The sequence below is a fragment of the Ammospiza nelsoni genome, chromosome 16 (genome assembly GCF_027579445.1).
Source record: "Ammospiza nelsoni isolate bAmmNel1 chromosome 16, bAmmNel1.pri, whole genome shotgun sequence".
NCBI lineage: Eukaryota > Metazoa > Chordata > Aves > Passeriformes > Passerellidae > Ammospiza > Ammospiza nelsoni.
In genome coordinates this window covers 5225383-5240202 of record NC_080648.1, presented here as the reverse complement: position 1 = coordinate 5240202, position 14820 = coordinate 5225383, and the positions used below count along the sequence as shown (strand labels likewise).

The 14820-nt window shown below is 39.7% G+C and overlaps 1 protein-coding gene across 2 annotated transcripts in view; it reads right to left on the bottom strand.

The window, feature by feature from the left end:
* SLIT3 (slit guidance ligand 3) overlaps positions 1-14820 on the bottom strand; it is a 487770-nt gene that overhangs the window by 143432 nt on the left and 329518 nt on the right. For both annotated transcript variants that reach the window (XM_059483464.1, XM_059483463.1), the window contains 2 exons: positions 14050-14121; positions 5141-5212 (listed from right to left, as the gene is read on the bottom strand). In XM_059483464.1, the coding sequence (XP_059339447.1) occupies positions 5141-5212; positions 14050-14121 (144 nt within the window). The remainder of the gene's footprint in view (positions 1-5140; positions 5213-14049; positions 14122-14820) is intronic.

Below are 14820 nucleotides of genomic sequence, written 5' to 3'. Positions count from 1 at the left end.
CTGAATGACTTTGTACAAGACAGTATTCTCTTTGAGATTCTACCAAGTCCCAAAAGTGCACAATAAATAATTGGTAGATCCTGCTTTAAGCTCTTCAGTACTGGCATTCAGTTTAGAATTACACAAAACAACACAAGCACTTCAAACTTGGCAAATCCACCATGAAGATACTTTTCAAGAAACCTCACCAGAAAAGAGCTGGGGATACCAAGTATCTGCCTTATTCATCACAAAAAAAAACAGCATAAAAATCAAGTTACAAAAAAATAAGAATCACTCAAACCAAAATTTGACCTGTTGAATTTTGGGAAGACTGATGATAGCAGTTTCTGAAAGTACACACATGACTTGTCACTTGATACAAGTCTATTTTAGGGCCAGCTGGAGTTGTAAATATTATATCTAGTTCCGATTTTAACCCAGGTTAGATGATAATATGTCATCACTTTTGACATCACTTTATCTGTCAATATGTCAAACTCCAGGCACCAGTATGATTATTGGTCCTTTCCAACTGCAGCCTTGAGTTTTCCCCAATGCCCAGATATTAGGTGAGGGAGGAGAAGGCTGTCAGCCTCTGGCTTCATTTTCTGGGAGAGAAACACAACAAGCCTCTGATTCTAATATATATGTACCACAGGAGCAGATCTCCTGATGTTTAGCAACACCAAAACACAGCCCACCATGGGGATTTTCCTTGCTCAGTAAAACATGGGGATCATGAGCAGATTTAGGATCAGCACTCCTGAGCGCTTGTATGATTAGCAACTATGCAAAGTAAATTTCCTCAAGGAAAAGGATTTATTGAAAACTGATACTTGCCAGAAATTTGAAAAATGAGACTTCGTCCCTCATATTATTCTGCTCTGCGGCCTCTTTAAAGAGCAGAGATTTGATGGTAGCCCCTTGTTCCAGGAGCAAAGTGTCACAACGTGCACAGCTGCAACAAAAGGCTCCCAGAATGTTGGTTTTAATCTGGTTGCAGGGAGGGAAGTGTGCTACTTAGATATGACAAATATCACAAACTCAGTGCCTGTGGTGGTGCCTTGTGAAGGCTGGCCTAGAGCAGAGACTAGATGGAGCTAAAGAATAAAGTTGGGATTTATTAACAGGCCTCAATGGATCCACCTTGGGCAGCACAACCCAAATTGGCCACAAAAAAAGGGACAACAGGTCCTGGGGTCTCACACTTTTTAAAATTTTGGTCTATTAGCATATTGGAGCTAATTGTCCAATTACAGCTTTAGCCCATGAAGTCCCATCCTTCTTGTTTTCTCTCTTCAGTTTACCATTTATGCTCTTGGGCCTGAGATTTGGATCATTTGTCCTTGGTCCCCAGCTGGAGCAGGAATTGTTTTGTCTCCCTGCTCTGTGCAGAGAGCTCACCATCCCCTAATATGAAGACTAGATTTACACACTAAAGCAGAATAGAATCTGGAAAATATAAAAGCTAAAAATTGAGTTATCGGTGGCTGCCTCAGGTCCGTTTGTCCGTCCCGGGGCTGCCCCAAGGGCAGGAGCTGCAGGGTCAGGCCGAGCCCCCCCTGCAGTGACTGGCAGCACTTGGCAAGCTCAGGGGCTCCTGCAAGGGCCTGCCCACATTCCAGGGGAACTCAAGAACAGCTGAGCAGGGCATTTAAATGTCTTCCAGCTTCTAGAAAGCCCAAGGTCAGCTGAAGGTCTCCTGGACTGACCATCCTCAGCTAATGGTTACTTGAAAACTTCCACCTTAAGCTGAAGCCTTTGCCATTCTTTTGGTATTTAAATGCAAGAAATGCAAACAAATTAATCAAACACTGTTTCACAGCTTGGACACATCCTCCAATAAAACAAAAATTTTAATTCACTGTATTAAAAAAAAAACAAACACAAAAGCTAAAAAAGCAGATATCCCTTTCTGGAAAACAACATAGATCTCTGAAACCCAAATTGACCTAAAACTCCCAGAAGACACTTGATAGAGCCTGCTGAAAAGAAGAATGTGTGAGGATGGGGTACAGTAGCTACAAAGCTTTCTATCATCCTCTCCTCTGGCACCTTCACACAGGATAAGGAAAACTCCATGGTCCAAGAAAAGCTTCTGCTGCACAGAACAGATGTGCAGCTGGACTTGAAGAATGATTTTGGCTGCTCTGTTGGTTACCATTGCATGCTTAAGAAACACATAAGATTTGTGAAATCAGCAATTTAACAAAAATCCTATTGCAAATATTTTTGTGGGGAATGTTAACTACTTAAGGTGGTTACTTATAATGAAAACTTCAGAAACAACATTTTGAATTAAACCCATAGGGTTTAAAAAAAGCCCAGCAAAACCACACCCTAATCCCTCAACAAAAATCCTCAAACCCTTATTATCTAACCATGCCTAGTTATTTTCTTGCCAAATATAATATAATACTGGCTTACCATCTCTGCCTTATAGGGCAGGAATGTGGAAATACTGATGCCAGCCAGGTGGTGTAAAATATGTTCTGAATTCATTTCCTCTACACCAAAGTTAAACAGGACACTTGAGGATGTGGCTGTGCCTGAGATGAGAACTTCTCTATGGAGCTCCTGACACCATAGAGTGCTACTGTCTGCAGCTGCCAGGCCCTTACAGAGTAATTCAGCCAAAATACAGAATAATCCTGGCCTATAGTGTGACATTATATTTAAACTGAAGAATAATTACATGACTGATAAACTCTGATGAGTTATATCCAAACAATTAATAAAAATATTATCTGTTCTGAAATGTCACAGTAATAATTTTTTCTTTTTAAATAAAATATTTTCTTTCTAAATAATAGTTTTTTCCTTCTAAATAATACAGCACCCACAAGGACTCCCTTTTTCTCATTGTGCCCTGCTTTATCATAAAGCCAGTACATTTTCTAAACTGCTCCTGCTCCATCTCAGGAAATCAGACAGGCTACCAGGATACCTTAATCAGAGTGCTCTTATCAGAGTGTCTCCAGACTAATAAGAAGAAATCCAATCTAGTGCCCACGGAACACTAAATTAGATCTAATCACAGGGCACTCTTCCAGTTCTTCAACAGCAGGTCTAAGACCAACAAATGCCATTTATTCTTTTTTTTAGTAGCCATTAAAATACTACAAGCAATCCCAGAGCAGCTGCTTCAAAGCCACAATCCAAAAAGCTGCAGACATTTCTTTGCATTTAAAACATGATCATTCAATGCTCTCCTTGCCAAAAGATACTTTACATACAAACACTCTCAAGAAGACTCTGGAAGGCTCCAGGGTCATGGTATTTTGGGAATCCCAAAACAGGGCAACCTGCTTACATTGTCTCAGCTTGAGAATGTTTAAACAGTTGAAGCAAAACACCTTTCAGCAATTCCCTGGCACACAGATTTTGTTTCCTTAATAACAAGGCATCACTTGAGCCAATTCTGACTAAAAACAATTGTATCTTGTGTTAAATATGCACTTCACTAAAGGCCTGCTCTAAATGCACCCTAGGACTGTTCTATAAAGGAGTTAAAAATTGCTTAATGCCTTATGCAGAAGTTCTAGACCCATATTTTTATGGGACATGATGATCCATGTGTTGAGTGATTTTCTTATTTATATTTTCCTCCTGGGAAGGATTCTATCTGTAAAGTGTCCTGGATGAGACAGAACAAGTCTTGAAGAGTATCACTTCAAAGTTGCAACTGTAAAATATTTGGGCTGGGGAGGTTGGTTTTAAATCTCAGATTTTTTTTAAAATACAGGTTTTTTTCTCAAAGTAGGATGAGTCCCAGCTCTTCTGCACTTTCATAATTATTGTCCTCACACCTGGCAAACCATCCCCAAAATTTCTCTTACTGCCCAGGCAGGGAAACACTGAAGTAGCAGAAAACTTGAAGTTTGGGGCAGGAGAGAGGAAAGGAGCTGCCAGAAAAAGGGTGAGGATGAAGCGATGGGCAGCTCCCCACTGCCCCAGCCCAGGGACTGTGACAGCCAAACTAAAGGAGCTCGTGCTTGCCCTGCTCTGCTCCATGCCTGCAATCAAGGTCTTACGGATAAATTACACATCTGAGCAGTCCCTCACTCAGCATAGAGAGTCATTTCAGTGACTCCATTTCACTTGTTTGGCTTTGCTCATGAATGCTGATGTAAATCTAAACTTACTTTGATATCCCATATAAGGGCAGCACAGGCTGCAGTCACAGGGACACATCCAATGGCAAGGACAATTGTGGGGAAAGTCATTGCTGGCTACATCAGGACTGTCAGAAAGGCTTCAAGTGTCATGTCTAAAAGCTACTTCATATTCTATATTAAATATGATTAACTGTTTGGAGTGGAGTGTTGTATGTGACATAAACCAGAATTGACTCACTTTTGATACATCACCTTTATTTTTGGAGTGTATCATCCATGATGGTAATCACAACATTGGGAATACTCTGAACTCACTTCCCTGCTGCTCCCTCTACTGACTGGCTGATGATTCCCTTCCCTTTGAAGGAGTTACTGGTTCCTAATGTGATCATAGAGACCAGTGAGTGAAATTTGCAATTTCACATTTGGCTTAGGAAATCTTTTCTTCTCCATCAATGCACAATTAATATCTTTCTGTATATCTTACCCTGATCATGACTGCAAGTTAAATCACACATGGCATGAAATACTTTAAATAACAATATATTGTAAAATCATTTTTCTTGCAGCTAAGCCCCATCTGACATCACAGGAATGTGGAACTGAGCAGGAGTTGCAGCAGTCAGAGCTCTCACATTGCCCTTTCACTTGCCCCAGCAGGTTCTTGCAGCACAGAAGCCCTCAAGGATCCAGACATTGAACCACAAGTGCTAAATGTGTAAAAACAATCAGATGGCATCCCCACCCACGCATCAGCCAGTGACCAAATTTCCTTTCTTGGACAGAATCTTTCATTTCCTCCCCACACTTAAATCCTCCATGTCTATTATCCATTATACACACTCTGCTATAAAACTGTTGACACCTTCCCTTTTTAGTTTTTTCAGCCCTTGCCTCCCTCTTGCCTGACACAGAAACAACAGACTAGCACATCCCAGAGAGTTTTCAGTGGAAAAGGTGGTTCTATTAATGTCAGGAGCTGAAAGAACAGTAAATCTAGCTAGTCAGTAAAATAAAGAAGAGGAAGGAATCATACTCACAGCAGCTGCAGAGACACAAGATCATCAAAAAGGCCCTGGGGAATCTCCGTGATCTTGTTTCCATAGAGCACTCTGAAAGATTCAGGAAGACAAAATAAATCTTAAATAACAGCCCAGTTTAGTGTCCTCCCACATCTCTGCATTATCATCTTTATTGATCATGGTGCACCATGCCCAGGATCTGTGGGCATTTCATTTAACCACTGATCTCATTTTCCTTTCAGAGAGCACATGGCATTAAATGAGTCGTTATGATTCAGGCTTCGTCTGGTGGAAGGCATTTTTAATGTAGAAACTGGACATCATCCAAAAACTGTATCTGAAATATTTTTCATTCTGTTAAAGGATTTTTTTTTCCCATCCTCTTTAGAAATATTTTAGCCACTGAAAGGCACATTGTCTGATGCAAAAACCTAGAATTCTGCTCAGTAATACTGAATGTAAAAGCCAGAGAGCACAAGCTGGTTGTCGATAAAATTTCATTTAACTGAGTCTCTTAAGATACAGTAATTGGCATGAAATGTGACACAGGCATCATTGGATAAAATATTATGGCTTCACCAGCTGCTGTTACCATTTCAATGAACTAATATAAAGAAATTTATGCTGAACTGGAAATAGACATATATTTCAGGAACTCAAAAATAATTTAGGTATAGCTTAGTTATAAAAATCAGTAAATCTTTAATAACAAAAATGAGACTCACTGTGTATATTGAATCAACCATAAATATATGACCTGATATCCATGATTCAGTTTTAACATTAAAAATATTTCATTTTTTTTTTTTAATGGAGCAATGCACTTATATTATCCTTAGAAATTGAACGAAGGGGGAAGAGAGACAGAGCCACCATTATGCTGAGATGTGTTACCCAGTAATCAGAGCAAAATCATGTATGACAGGAACAGCAGAAATTCAATCATGGCTGAAGCATGAGCTCATGTCATTTCTGCAGGTCGGTACCATTTGTAAAACCAGAGAGTGGCTGAGGAGCTTCTGTGAGTGCTGGTAAAAGGGAAGATGATGAGGCTCCCTCTCACAACATTTTTCCTTATCTAAACATTTTAAACTAGGAAAAAACCAAAATTTATGTAATTTCTATGCTCTACAAAGGACATGGCAAATGGTTATAAACCAGCAAATGCCAAAACTCTGCTGCTTATGTGTCACTAAATTTGTTGATTCCCTCACTTTTTAATGTGGAACAATAGGCTGGCAATGAATCAAAAGACCATGCGAGGCTTGGATGTTGGCTGAAATCCTGGCTTACCCTGCCTGACAACGTTTGAAATATTAGGGAGAGCTGAACATGCTGAAAACCAAACTCTTAGCACGGCAGACCATTTCCAATACCCCCTGGCCTTCCCAGAGCATCACCACTTCAGCTTGCTCTTCATCAGTCACTGGGAGTCCATCACCCCTGTGGGAGCCTTCCCAGAGCAGCTCATTTCTGAGCCTAAACACAGCAACACCATTTAAATACCAAAACCCAAACTGAAACCCAGTTTTTCATTGCTTCTGCAGTTTAGCAGGAACTGAAGTGCTACTCAAGAAACTCAGGGTCATCCAGCATTCTATTTTCTCTAAACAAATTTAACAATTTCTCTATCTAGTACAGAGTCAGGAAGTGTTTGTTATGTGCTGCTCCCATTAGTGTTTCTTTTGAACAATGAATGCTTCCAAATTTTTCTGATTGTTTCTTAACTTTAGCTTCAGAAAACACACACAATTTCTTATTTCAACAAAATGTAATGCAATACATGAAGATTTTTATAATCCATCCAAAGCTGGACAGAAATGGTGGCTGAACTTGGAAAGGTTTACAGGATTATTTAGACAGAACATTCAAGTCCCTGGATTTCCCTGGGCTCTAAACCAACATGTGAAAGGCTGACTCACAGATTTCCTTCTGCACAAAGATGTGTGCACCTGTATGAGGAAGCAGAAGCAAAACCTCTGCAAATAAAATATTTGCAAAAGGTTAAAACATCAACGCCCACAGAACCCAGCATGCTTCCTCTTCACTTCCCAGTCTTTCTGAAAAACCTTTCTTTATCTTTAGTGTGTCATCTGTACACTGAGTTTAGACTGCAAACTCTGGGATGTCAGAGAAACATCTTCCTCAGTTTTGTGAAGGAGCAGGATCATCAGTGCTCATCAATAATGCACAGCACAACTGCAAAGAGGAATTGAGAGCTAAGTTTTACAAAATGCCCATGGAAAGTAAAAACATCCCCCCTCCACCCTAAGGGTTATTCTGTCTGTAGACGTAAAACAAAACCTTAAAGAAATATCACCACTCATGTCCTATGGCACTACTGAATGCAAATATCAAAATAAGACCCTCAGAGCAATTTTTTTTAATTTGAGAGTCAAAAGGTTATAGTGCAGTGTGCTACTGAACTTTAAACCTTGGATGTGTTTGTACATCTTCTTTATTACTTTGAGCAAAATAGATCAAAGTAACTTATAAAATAAAGCAAAGCTCTGATATTTAGAAGCCACCAAAAGGAAAATAAGCCTTTTCCAAGCTAATTTGGCTTATGTGCATGTGGCACATTAGCATTCAAACAGATTAGCAGCTAAACAAAAGTCAGTATGAGAGCTCAGGCACTTGTCTCTAATTCACATTCACGCTCAGCCGTGCTCAGAGCCAAAGGAGCTGATGCCATGTCTGCTGCCATGCCTGGGCTGCAGCACACAGGGCAGCACAGCGAGGGAGCTCTGCCCTGCCTGCAGCTCCCAGTGCAGGGAAAGCACAGAAACCCTGCTCTGCTCACAGCTGTGTGTCTGTGGCAGCCAGGAGAGCACAATCCCACCAAGGAGCATCGCTGGGCTCTGCCCCACAAACACCCCTAAAAAACTAAAATGAAAAAAGAACCCAACCAACCACAAAACCCCCCCCCCCCCCAAAAAAAAACAACAAACAAAATAAAAAAAAAAACCCCAAACACTAAAAAATCCTCAAAATTAAAAACGAATCCCAACCACAAAAAAACCCCAAAAAAACCAAAACAAAAAAAAAACCCCAAGCACCCCAAAAAACCCCCAACAAACCAACAACAAAAATGCCATAAAACAAACAAACAAAAAACAAATACCCCCGAAAAAACCACTAAACAAAACTAAACAAAAAACCAGCCAACCACAAAAAAACCCCAAAAACTAAAAAAGAAAGACCAAGAAAATCCCTCAAAAAACAAAACCAAAACAAACAAAAACAACCAAACCAAACAAAAACAAACAAAAAGCACAACCAAAAAACTACCAACTTTATAAAGCCATATAACAGGGAACATGACCCATTCAATTCCAGAGCTTCATTTAAATCTCCAGTGCTTTTTCCAGCAGAGGTAAATTTTAGGAGATTTTCCCTTTGGCATTACAAGTTCTAAAAGTGGTGCTCACTTGCTTCCCCACACGTGTTGCAGGACATGCAGGTGTCCTGGCCAATGTGCAAGCTTGGCACAGGGACACAACCCTTCCTCTATCCCAAAGCACCTGAAATTTTAGACACAAAGCATTTTTTTTTTTAATTAAAAACACACTAACAAAGTTAACATGTAATAAAAATAAAAATATTTCAGTAATTGCTGCCAATAGACAGTGAATCAGTGAATTAGAACACCAAAAAATTATGAAGTTTTTTTGTGTGGGGTCCTGATTCTTCATGGGCTCCTCATCTTTAGGAGAGTAAGTCAGCCATGGGTCTGACAAATAGCACATAAAGCACAAACCCCTGGCAGCACTGCAAGCTTTGGAAATCCCTGGGAGCAGCACCCTAAAGAGTCATTATGGATCTGCAACAAGAAGTTTTACAAATATAAAACAGCCACAAATGAGGCATTGTGTTTCTTTAGGCTGATTCTGGCATCATATTTTAATAGTCCCCTAACGACCTATCTATCCCAAGACATGTTAGATATTAAATTTCCAATTAAATAATTAATTGTTACTACTAAGCTTCGAGTTTTGCTGTTTAACCCATGATATTCTAAAATAAAGATTAAACAGTGAGAATAGTCCCTGCATAGATTGATCTGCACTTCTGGGACACACCACACACAAAACAAGCACAGGAACCACATGTAGCCACAAATGTGCTGGGTGAGAATATAATCAGTGATGGACCAAACCTTCAGCAGAAGGGTCCTAAAACATGAAATTTACACTGATTCTTCACAGTCTCTATCCATTCCGGCCTCTTGCACCATTTCAAACTGAGGGAATTTGCACTGATTTACCAATACACGGCCATTCAGATGCACTGACGTTTAACACGCCACCTTCGAGGGGTGTGAAACAATAATTGCTGTGCTCTTTATTTTATGTCTCTGCTCCTCAGCTTCCTTACTTGCAAATGTAGCTGCAATTGAGCTGCTTCATTAAGTCAGATCACAGAATACAGAGATTTTTCCCCTTGAAGGTGACACAGAGCTTTTTGAGGTATGAAAGCCTAGCACAGAATCCCTGACTTTAGACCATATGGTTTCCAGCTAAGTGTTCCTTTATTTTGGCTGGGCTGAAACATTCTTACTGAAGTGTCAAATTGTGACTTTATGCAATGTCTTTTTCAGTCCTCAGAACGCTTTTAACTTTCCTTCAGGCTGTGAAAACAATTCTTGCTAGGAAGAATTATATTTCCCAAGCTATGTACAATGGCACAGGCTCAACACGAATTCAGGTTTTCAGAAGAGGACAAATTGATAGGGATAAAAACAGCAATAAATATCTAATATCTAAAAGAAACTTAGACTTGTAATTTTTTTTCCCCCTGCACTATTTCATATTTCTTCAGAACAAGCTAAGCTAAATAAATCACAGTAAAACTATCCAAAGCAATTTGTTACCTTAAAATAAGTTTGTCAGCTATTGCAATAGACAGTGTTTTATTGCAGATTTCAAATCACCATGAATGACACCCCATACATCATCACCCAGGAGATGATGGTCTAAATGGGACTGCTATGTCAAAACCTAAGCTGTCTCTTGTCTTTGTGCCCAGGCTGATCTAAGCTTTTAAAGTGTTCACTAGCTTAATTCAGTATATGAACAAAACCAAAGGAATTCTCCCTCTGCAATGGTCTAAAACTTATTCATGCAGTTGAACACCCTGAAGGCTTAGACTGTTTTGTCATATCCCATAAAATGTCCCCAGACAGTCTGGATACGGCCTTCCAAACCTGCATTGGTGGGACATTTACTGACCCCAGGAATCACATTTATCTCTGATACCATTAACAATAACCAAATGCTGATACAATTCTCTCACTGATACAAGACAGATTCAGAGTTGATTAAATAGAAAATTAATTTACTTTAGAAAGTGTGTGCAGCAATCTTGAAACATGAAGCTATTGCTACTGTCCTCCATGCCAGAGCATTATTAACCACTGCTGTTATTAACCATTAACCACCCAGCTCCTGCAGAGGCCCTGCTAACCATGGAACACAAACACCAGCTACTGCAAACAATGTTTATCAAACTTTTCCTTCAAATTCAGGTAACACATTCCTTTGCAAACAACCAATTTTGCCACACTGCTCAATGCAAGGGCACTATTTGCTCTCATAATTATATGAAGGAACTATTGCATAGCAAGACTAATTCTTCTAGCACAAGAAGAAGAAAAGGAAAAGCCAGGAAATTCCAGGAAAAAGTTCTTAAATCATAATGATTCCAGTTCCTTATTCTGTAACATCCAGGAGAAAAAAGAAGTTATGTGCATCCCCAAATGTTTCTAAGTAGAAATTTATTGATCCAAAGAAAAAATATGAATAGGGAACAAAATCCACTGAAAAATGGGCATAGAGAAAATAATTTATTTCTTCCTGCATGTGAGGAATGGAGAAGTCTTGAGTACCCTACAGGAACAAATTTGCCTTTTTTTTTTTTTGCTAAATGCAGAGAAAACCCAAGGTAGAAATGGTTGCTTTCAAGTATAATCATTTTGTGTCCTGTTTGACCCCCATAGGTGAATTTCTTATTAGAGAAAATATATAGATTTACAATAAAAACTTATGGCCTGCCAGCACATGGATCACTTAGCACTTTTAAAAGATTTAAGTTTTAGACCTGTTAGAGGAAACAGCTTCTGTTATAAACATTCCCATGTTTTGAAAACTGCAATGCACATTTTTTTTCCTACCATCTCAACACAGGTACAAGAGGCAGAGTGCTCTGAGAAGCATTTCTGCCTGGAAACACCAAGCCAAGCTGAGTCCAGGAGAAAGCAGAGCAGAACCCACTAAATCCAGGCCTGCATTAGGCAGGCACACTAACAAGGCTGGCTGCCTTCCAGAGCAGCACTCTGGCTCCCCAGACCCATAGGGAGCACTGTGACTGCATGCAAGCAGGGAGCAGAGGGAGGAACACAAAATGGGGGTAAAAACAGACAAAAAAAAGAGCACAGGGATATTAGTTTGTACAGCAGCACTCCATTTTTAATGGAGACCAATTGCTTACTCTCATTTGTGCATTAATACTTTCTCCTCCTTTCTTCTGGGTGGAGCTCAGCTGGCTGCAAATCCTGCTCTGTGCAGAAAGTGAACCTCAGTGATGTCTCATTAAAATGCAAGCACCAATCCCACCTGAGAGAGGGGCAGGAACAGAAAGAGCTGTTCCTCCTATGCAGGGCAGTGCTCCTCCAGGGCACACAGCTGAGTGAAGTTACTGGGCCTTGGGCACACAAAAGAATGAGCTGCTAAGGGGGAAAACACTGGTAAGCCACTGTCTGACTTCATTCCTGCTTCCTTTTCTTTTCCCTTTGCAGTGACATTGGGAGGGAGGCACCTCAAAGGTGTCCTCACCTGGGGAAGCTTTCATAGAAACCCAGATTCTGCTGACCAGCAAATAATCTTGCTCCATAAACATATCTAGAACTCAGAAACTGAAAGAACTACAGAGAGAAACCTGCCAGGTCTGTGTGACAGATGAGGAACTAACCATGGCTTGGCAACTAGAGGGAAAACATTTTTAAGACCTACCTGCAACGAACAGCAATGGCAAAACCTTTCAAAAGGAACTAAAACCCAGCTGATAACTGACCCTAGAGGAGGAGGCTGATAATTTCAAGGCTAGAGTTGATACTGTCCTAGAAACAAGGCTGCCAAGGAGAGGAGAAATTGGTTTTACACCTCTGTGTCTGTGGTGGAGGGAAACTGAGGAAAACAAAGGGAAGACTTGGAGGCAGTTCCCTTGCTACAGCCTTTGCTGTGCTGCATCTCATCTCCCTGCCACAACTCACTGGCATTAACTAAAGCACTGTTTCACCCACTTGGATATGAACATATTCAAACATCATTTACTTAAAATATTGCCGTGGACGACTGGACAGAGAATACACACTCATGTCACTGCTTCTGTCCGCAAGTCAAAGCACCATAAACTCCTGCCCAGTTTATATTCTCATTTCCTCCCTGCCCACTCTGGTGTGTTTTGTCCCACACTCCTGTGGCCACCTGGGGGTATCTGAATTAACTGTGCTAAAGCTGAATAAATTCTGCCTTGGGAAAACAAGCCCAGTGGAAATGTCTTGCCCATCCTAGCCAGGAGGTTTGGCAGGAGCAGGAAGCTGCAGCACTGCAGCATCAGCAGCAGTTTCACACCAAGCCAGAACTGTGGCCTTCAGTGAATGTCACTCTCCTGCTGAATTGCTTCCAGACAGCAGTGAGGGATTTGACCATTTCCACAGCATGTTGAATAACACCGCCTGAACTATTTAACAAACACCAGCAACACTTAATATATATTTCTGGCATTCTCCCAGCTGGATTCAGGGCACAAAAAAGGGCCAATCCTTCTGTATTCTGGCTCAGAGGTTTACTGCAACATGGAAGTTTAGTACTTAATAACCTTCTGATATTCTTCTAGCCAAAAAGTTATTCAGTTTCTCAGAATTGCCCAGTATTCAGAAAATAAATTTATGTCAGCTTGTAGAAACAAACTACAGGTTTTTAATATTCATATAACCCAAGCTGGGTTATATGAATATTAATGAGATAATTGTTTCCATCCTGTTTTTAAAATTAATACAGGTAAATATCATTCTAGTTGTGCTTCTCTCTTCTCTCAACATTTCTACCACTCTGTTCTAGTTTATCCTCAATATGCAGCTCCTGATTTTTGCTCTTTTTACACATTAAAAGCTCAACTGTTTTAATAGTGCTATGGGTACCTAGGCTGAAATACAGCTGCATGTAAATTCAACTTTGTGCTAAATCAGTTTTCTGTGTTCTATAAAGAGAAACAAATGGCTGTCAAGAGATCATACCTTCTTTTTATCTTCTGTATGAAATCATATCTCAGTCCCCTTCCAGCTTAATGAAGCAGTAATTATAGCTAAGGCATATAAACATTTTCTTATGATTAAGTCCTTCCCTAACTAGTTTGAAGAAAAAAAGACAAACCAAAATCCACCACCACAAAAAACCCTAAAACTAAAAAAAAAAAACAATCAGGAAAAAAATCCACAACACAAAGCCAGAAAACTCCAAAAAGAGTGTAATTTCATTACTATAGAAGAAAAATCCAGTATGGAAATATTTCCCCAACTCTTCCCTGATTAAGAGCTCCAGTCATGCCTAAGGTGAGGTTTTGGTGTGCCATGAGCAGTGTGGGGGCATGGAGCAGCCTGCAGATGCAGGGGTACAGAGGACTGAATAATGTTTGAAGTGATTTGAAGTGCAGAATTCAGCAGCCTTATGAGAGACTTGCAGACAGTCCTCCTTTCTGAACTTCATTTTTCATTTACAAAATTTTTCATTTACAAAAGATCAGATGCTTCACACAAGCTGGCAGTTGCACACAGAAACATATGTTCCCCCAGACAGCACATTATCATTTTTATTCCTCTTACATGCAAGCTCTCCCCAAATGCCCATTCAGTTCTGTTTTCTACTTACAAGGAAATGAGAGATTTCAAGCCTTTGAATGCATCAGGTGCAATGTCAGTTATTTGATTCTTGCTGATGTCTCTGTGAAAAGAAAGATTTTAAAAAGTGTTAGTAAACAGGAATTTAATGAAAATATTTTAACTGTATTGGAAGAACACACTTGATATAAAACAGAAGTAAATGATCATATTATCTCAGAGAAATGATGAACATGTATTTCATGTTCATCTTCACTGATATTTCCACTGGGGCACGTGCTATGGATCCAAGTAGACTCCATATAAAATATCACTTGAAAGAGAACTTACTAATGAGAAAATTAAGAGGTTTTCCATTCTCTACATCTTTTGAGTTACAAATAACGTTGGTTAAAACTATAATGAGGTCCTCAAACTCTTTTCAAATCTAGCCATGTAAAGTGGGATTTTTTTGTTTGGATTTTTGGTAACTTTTCTAAGGTTTGATTCTTTTTTTAAATGCATAAAGAATGGCTCTGCAATCTACTGATGTTTTCTGCTACAACATCTTGCCTAGCAGGACAGGATTCATGGAATGTTTCGGTTTTGCAGCTCAACTTACAGCAGCCAAACTTGTCACCTTGAAAGCAGGAACATTTGTTTTTATTTTTATACGGGTTTTTGTGAAACTTGTTTAGACTGAATGCTGCTTTTTGTCTAGTAAGCAGAAGTATGAAGTGGATCAGTCCTATATATTTATTGAGGAATGTTAAATATTGAGGAATGTTAAATATTGAGGAATTGAAATCAGACAAAATCACGG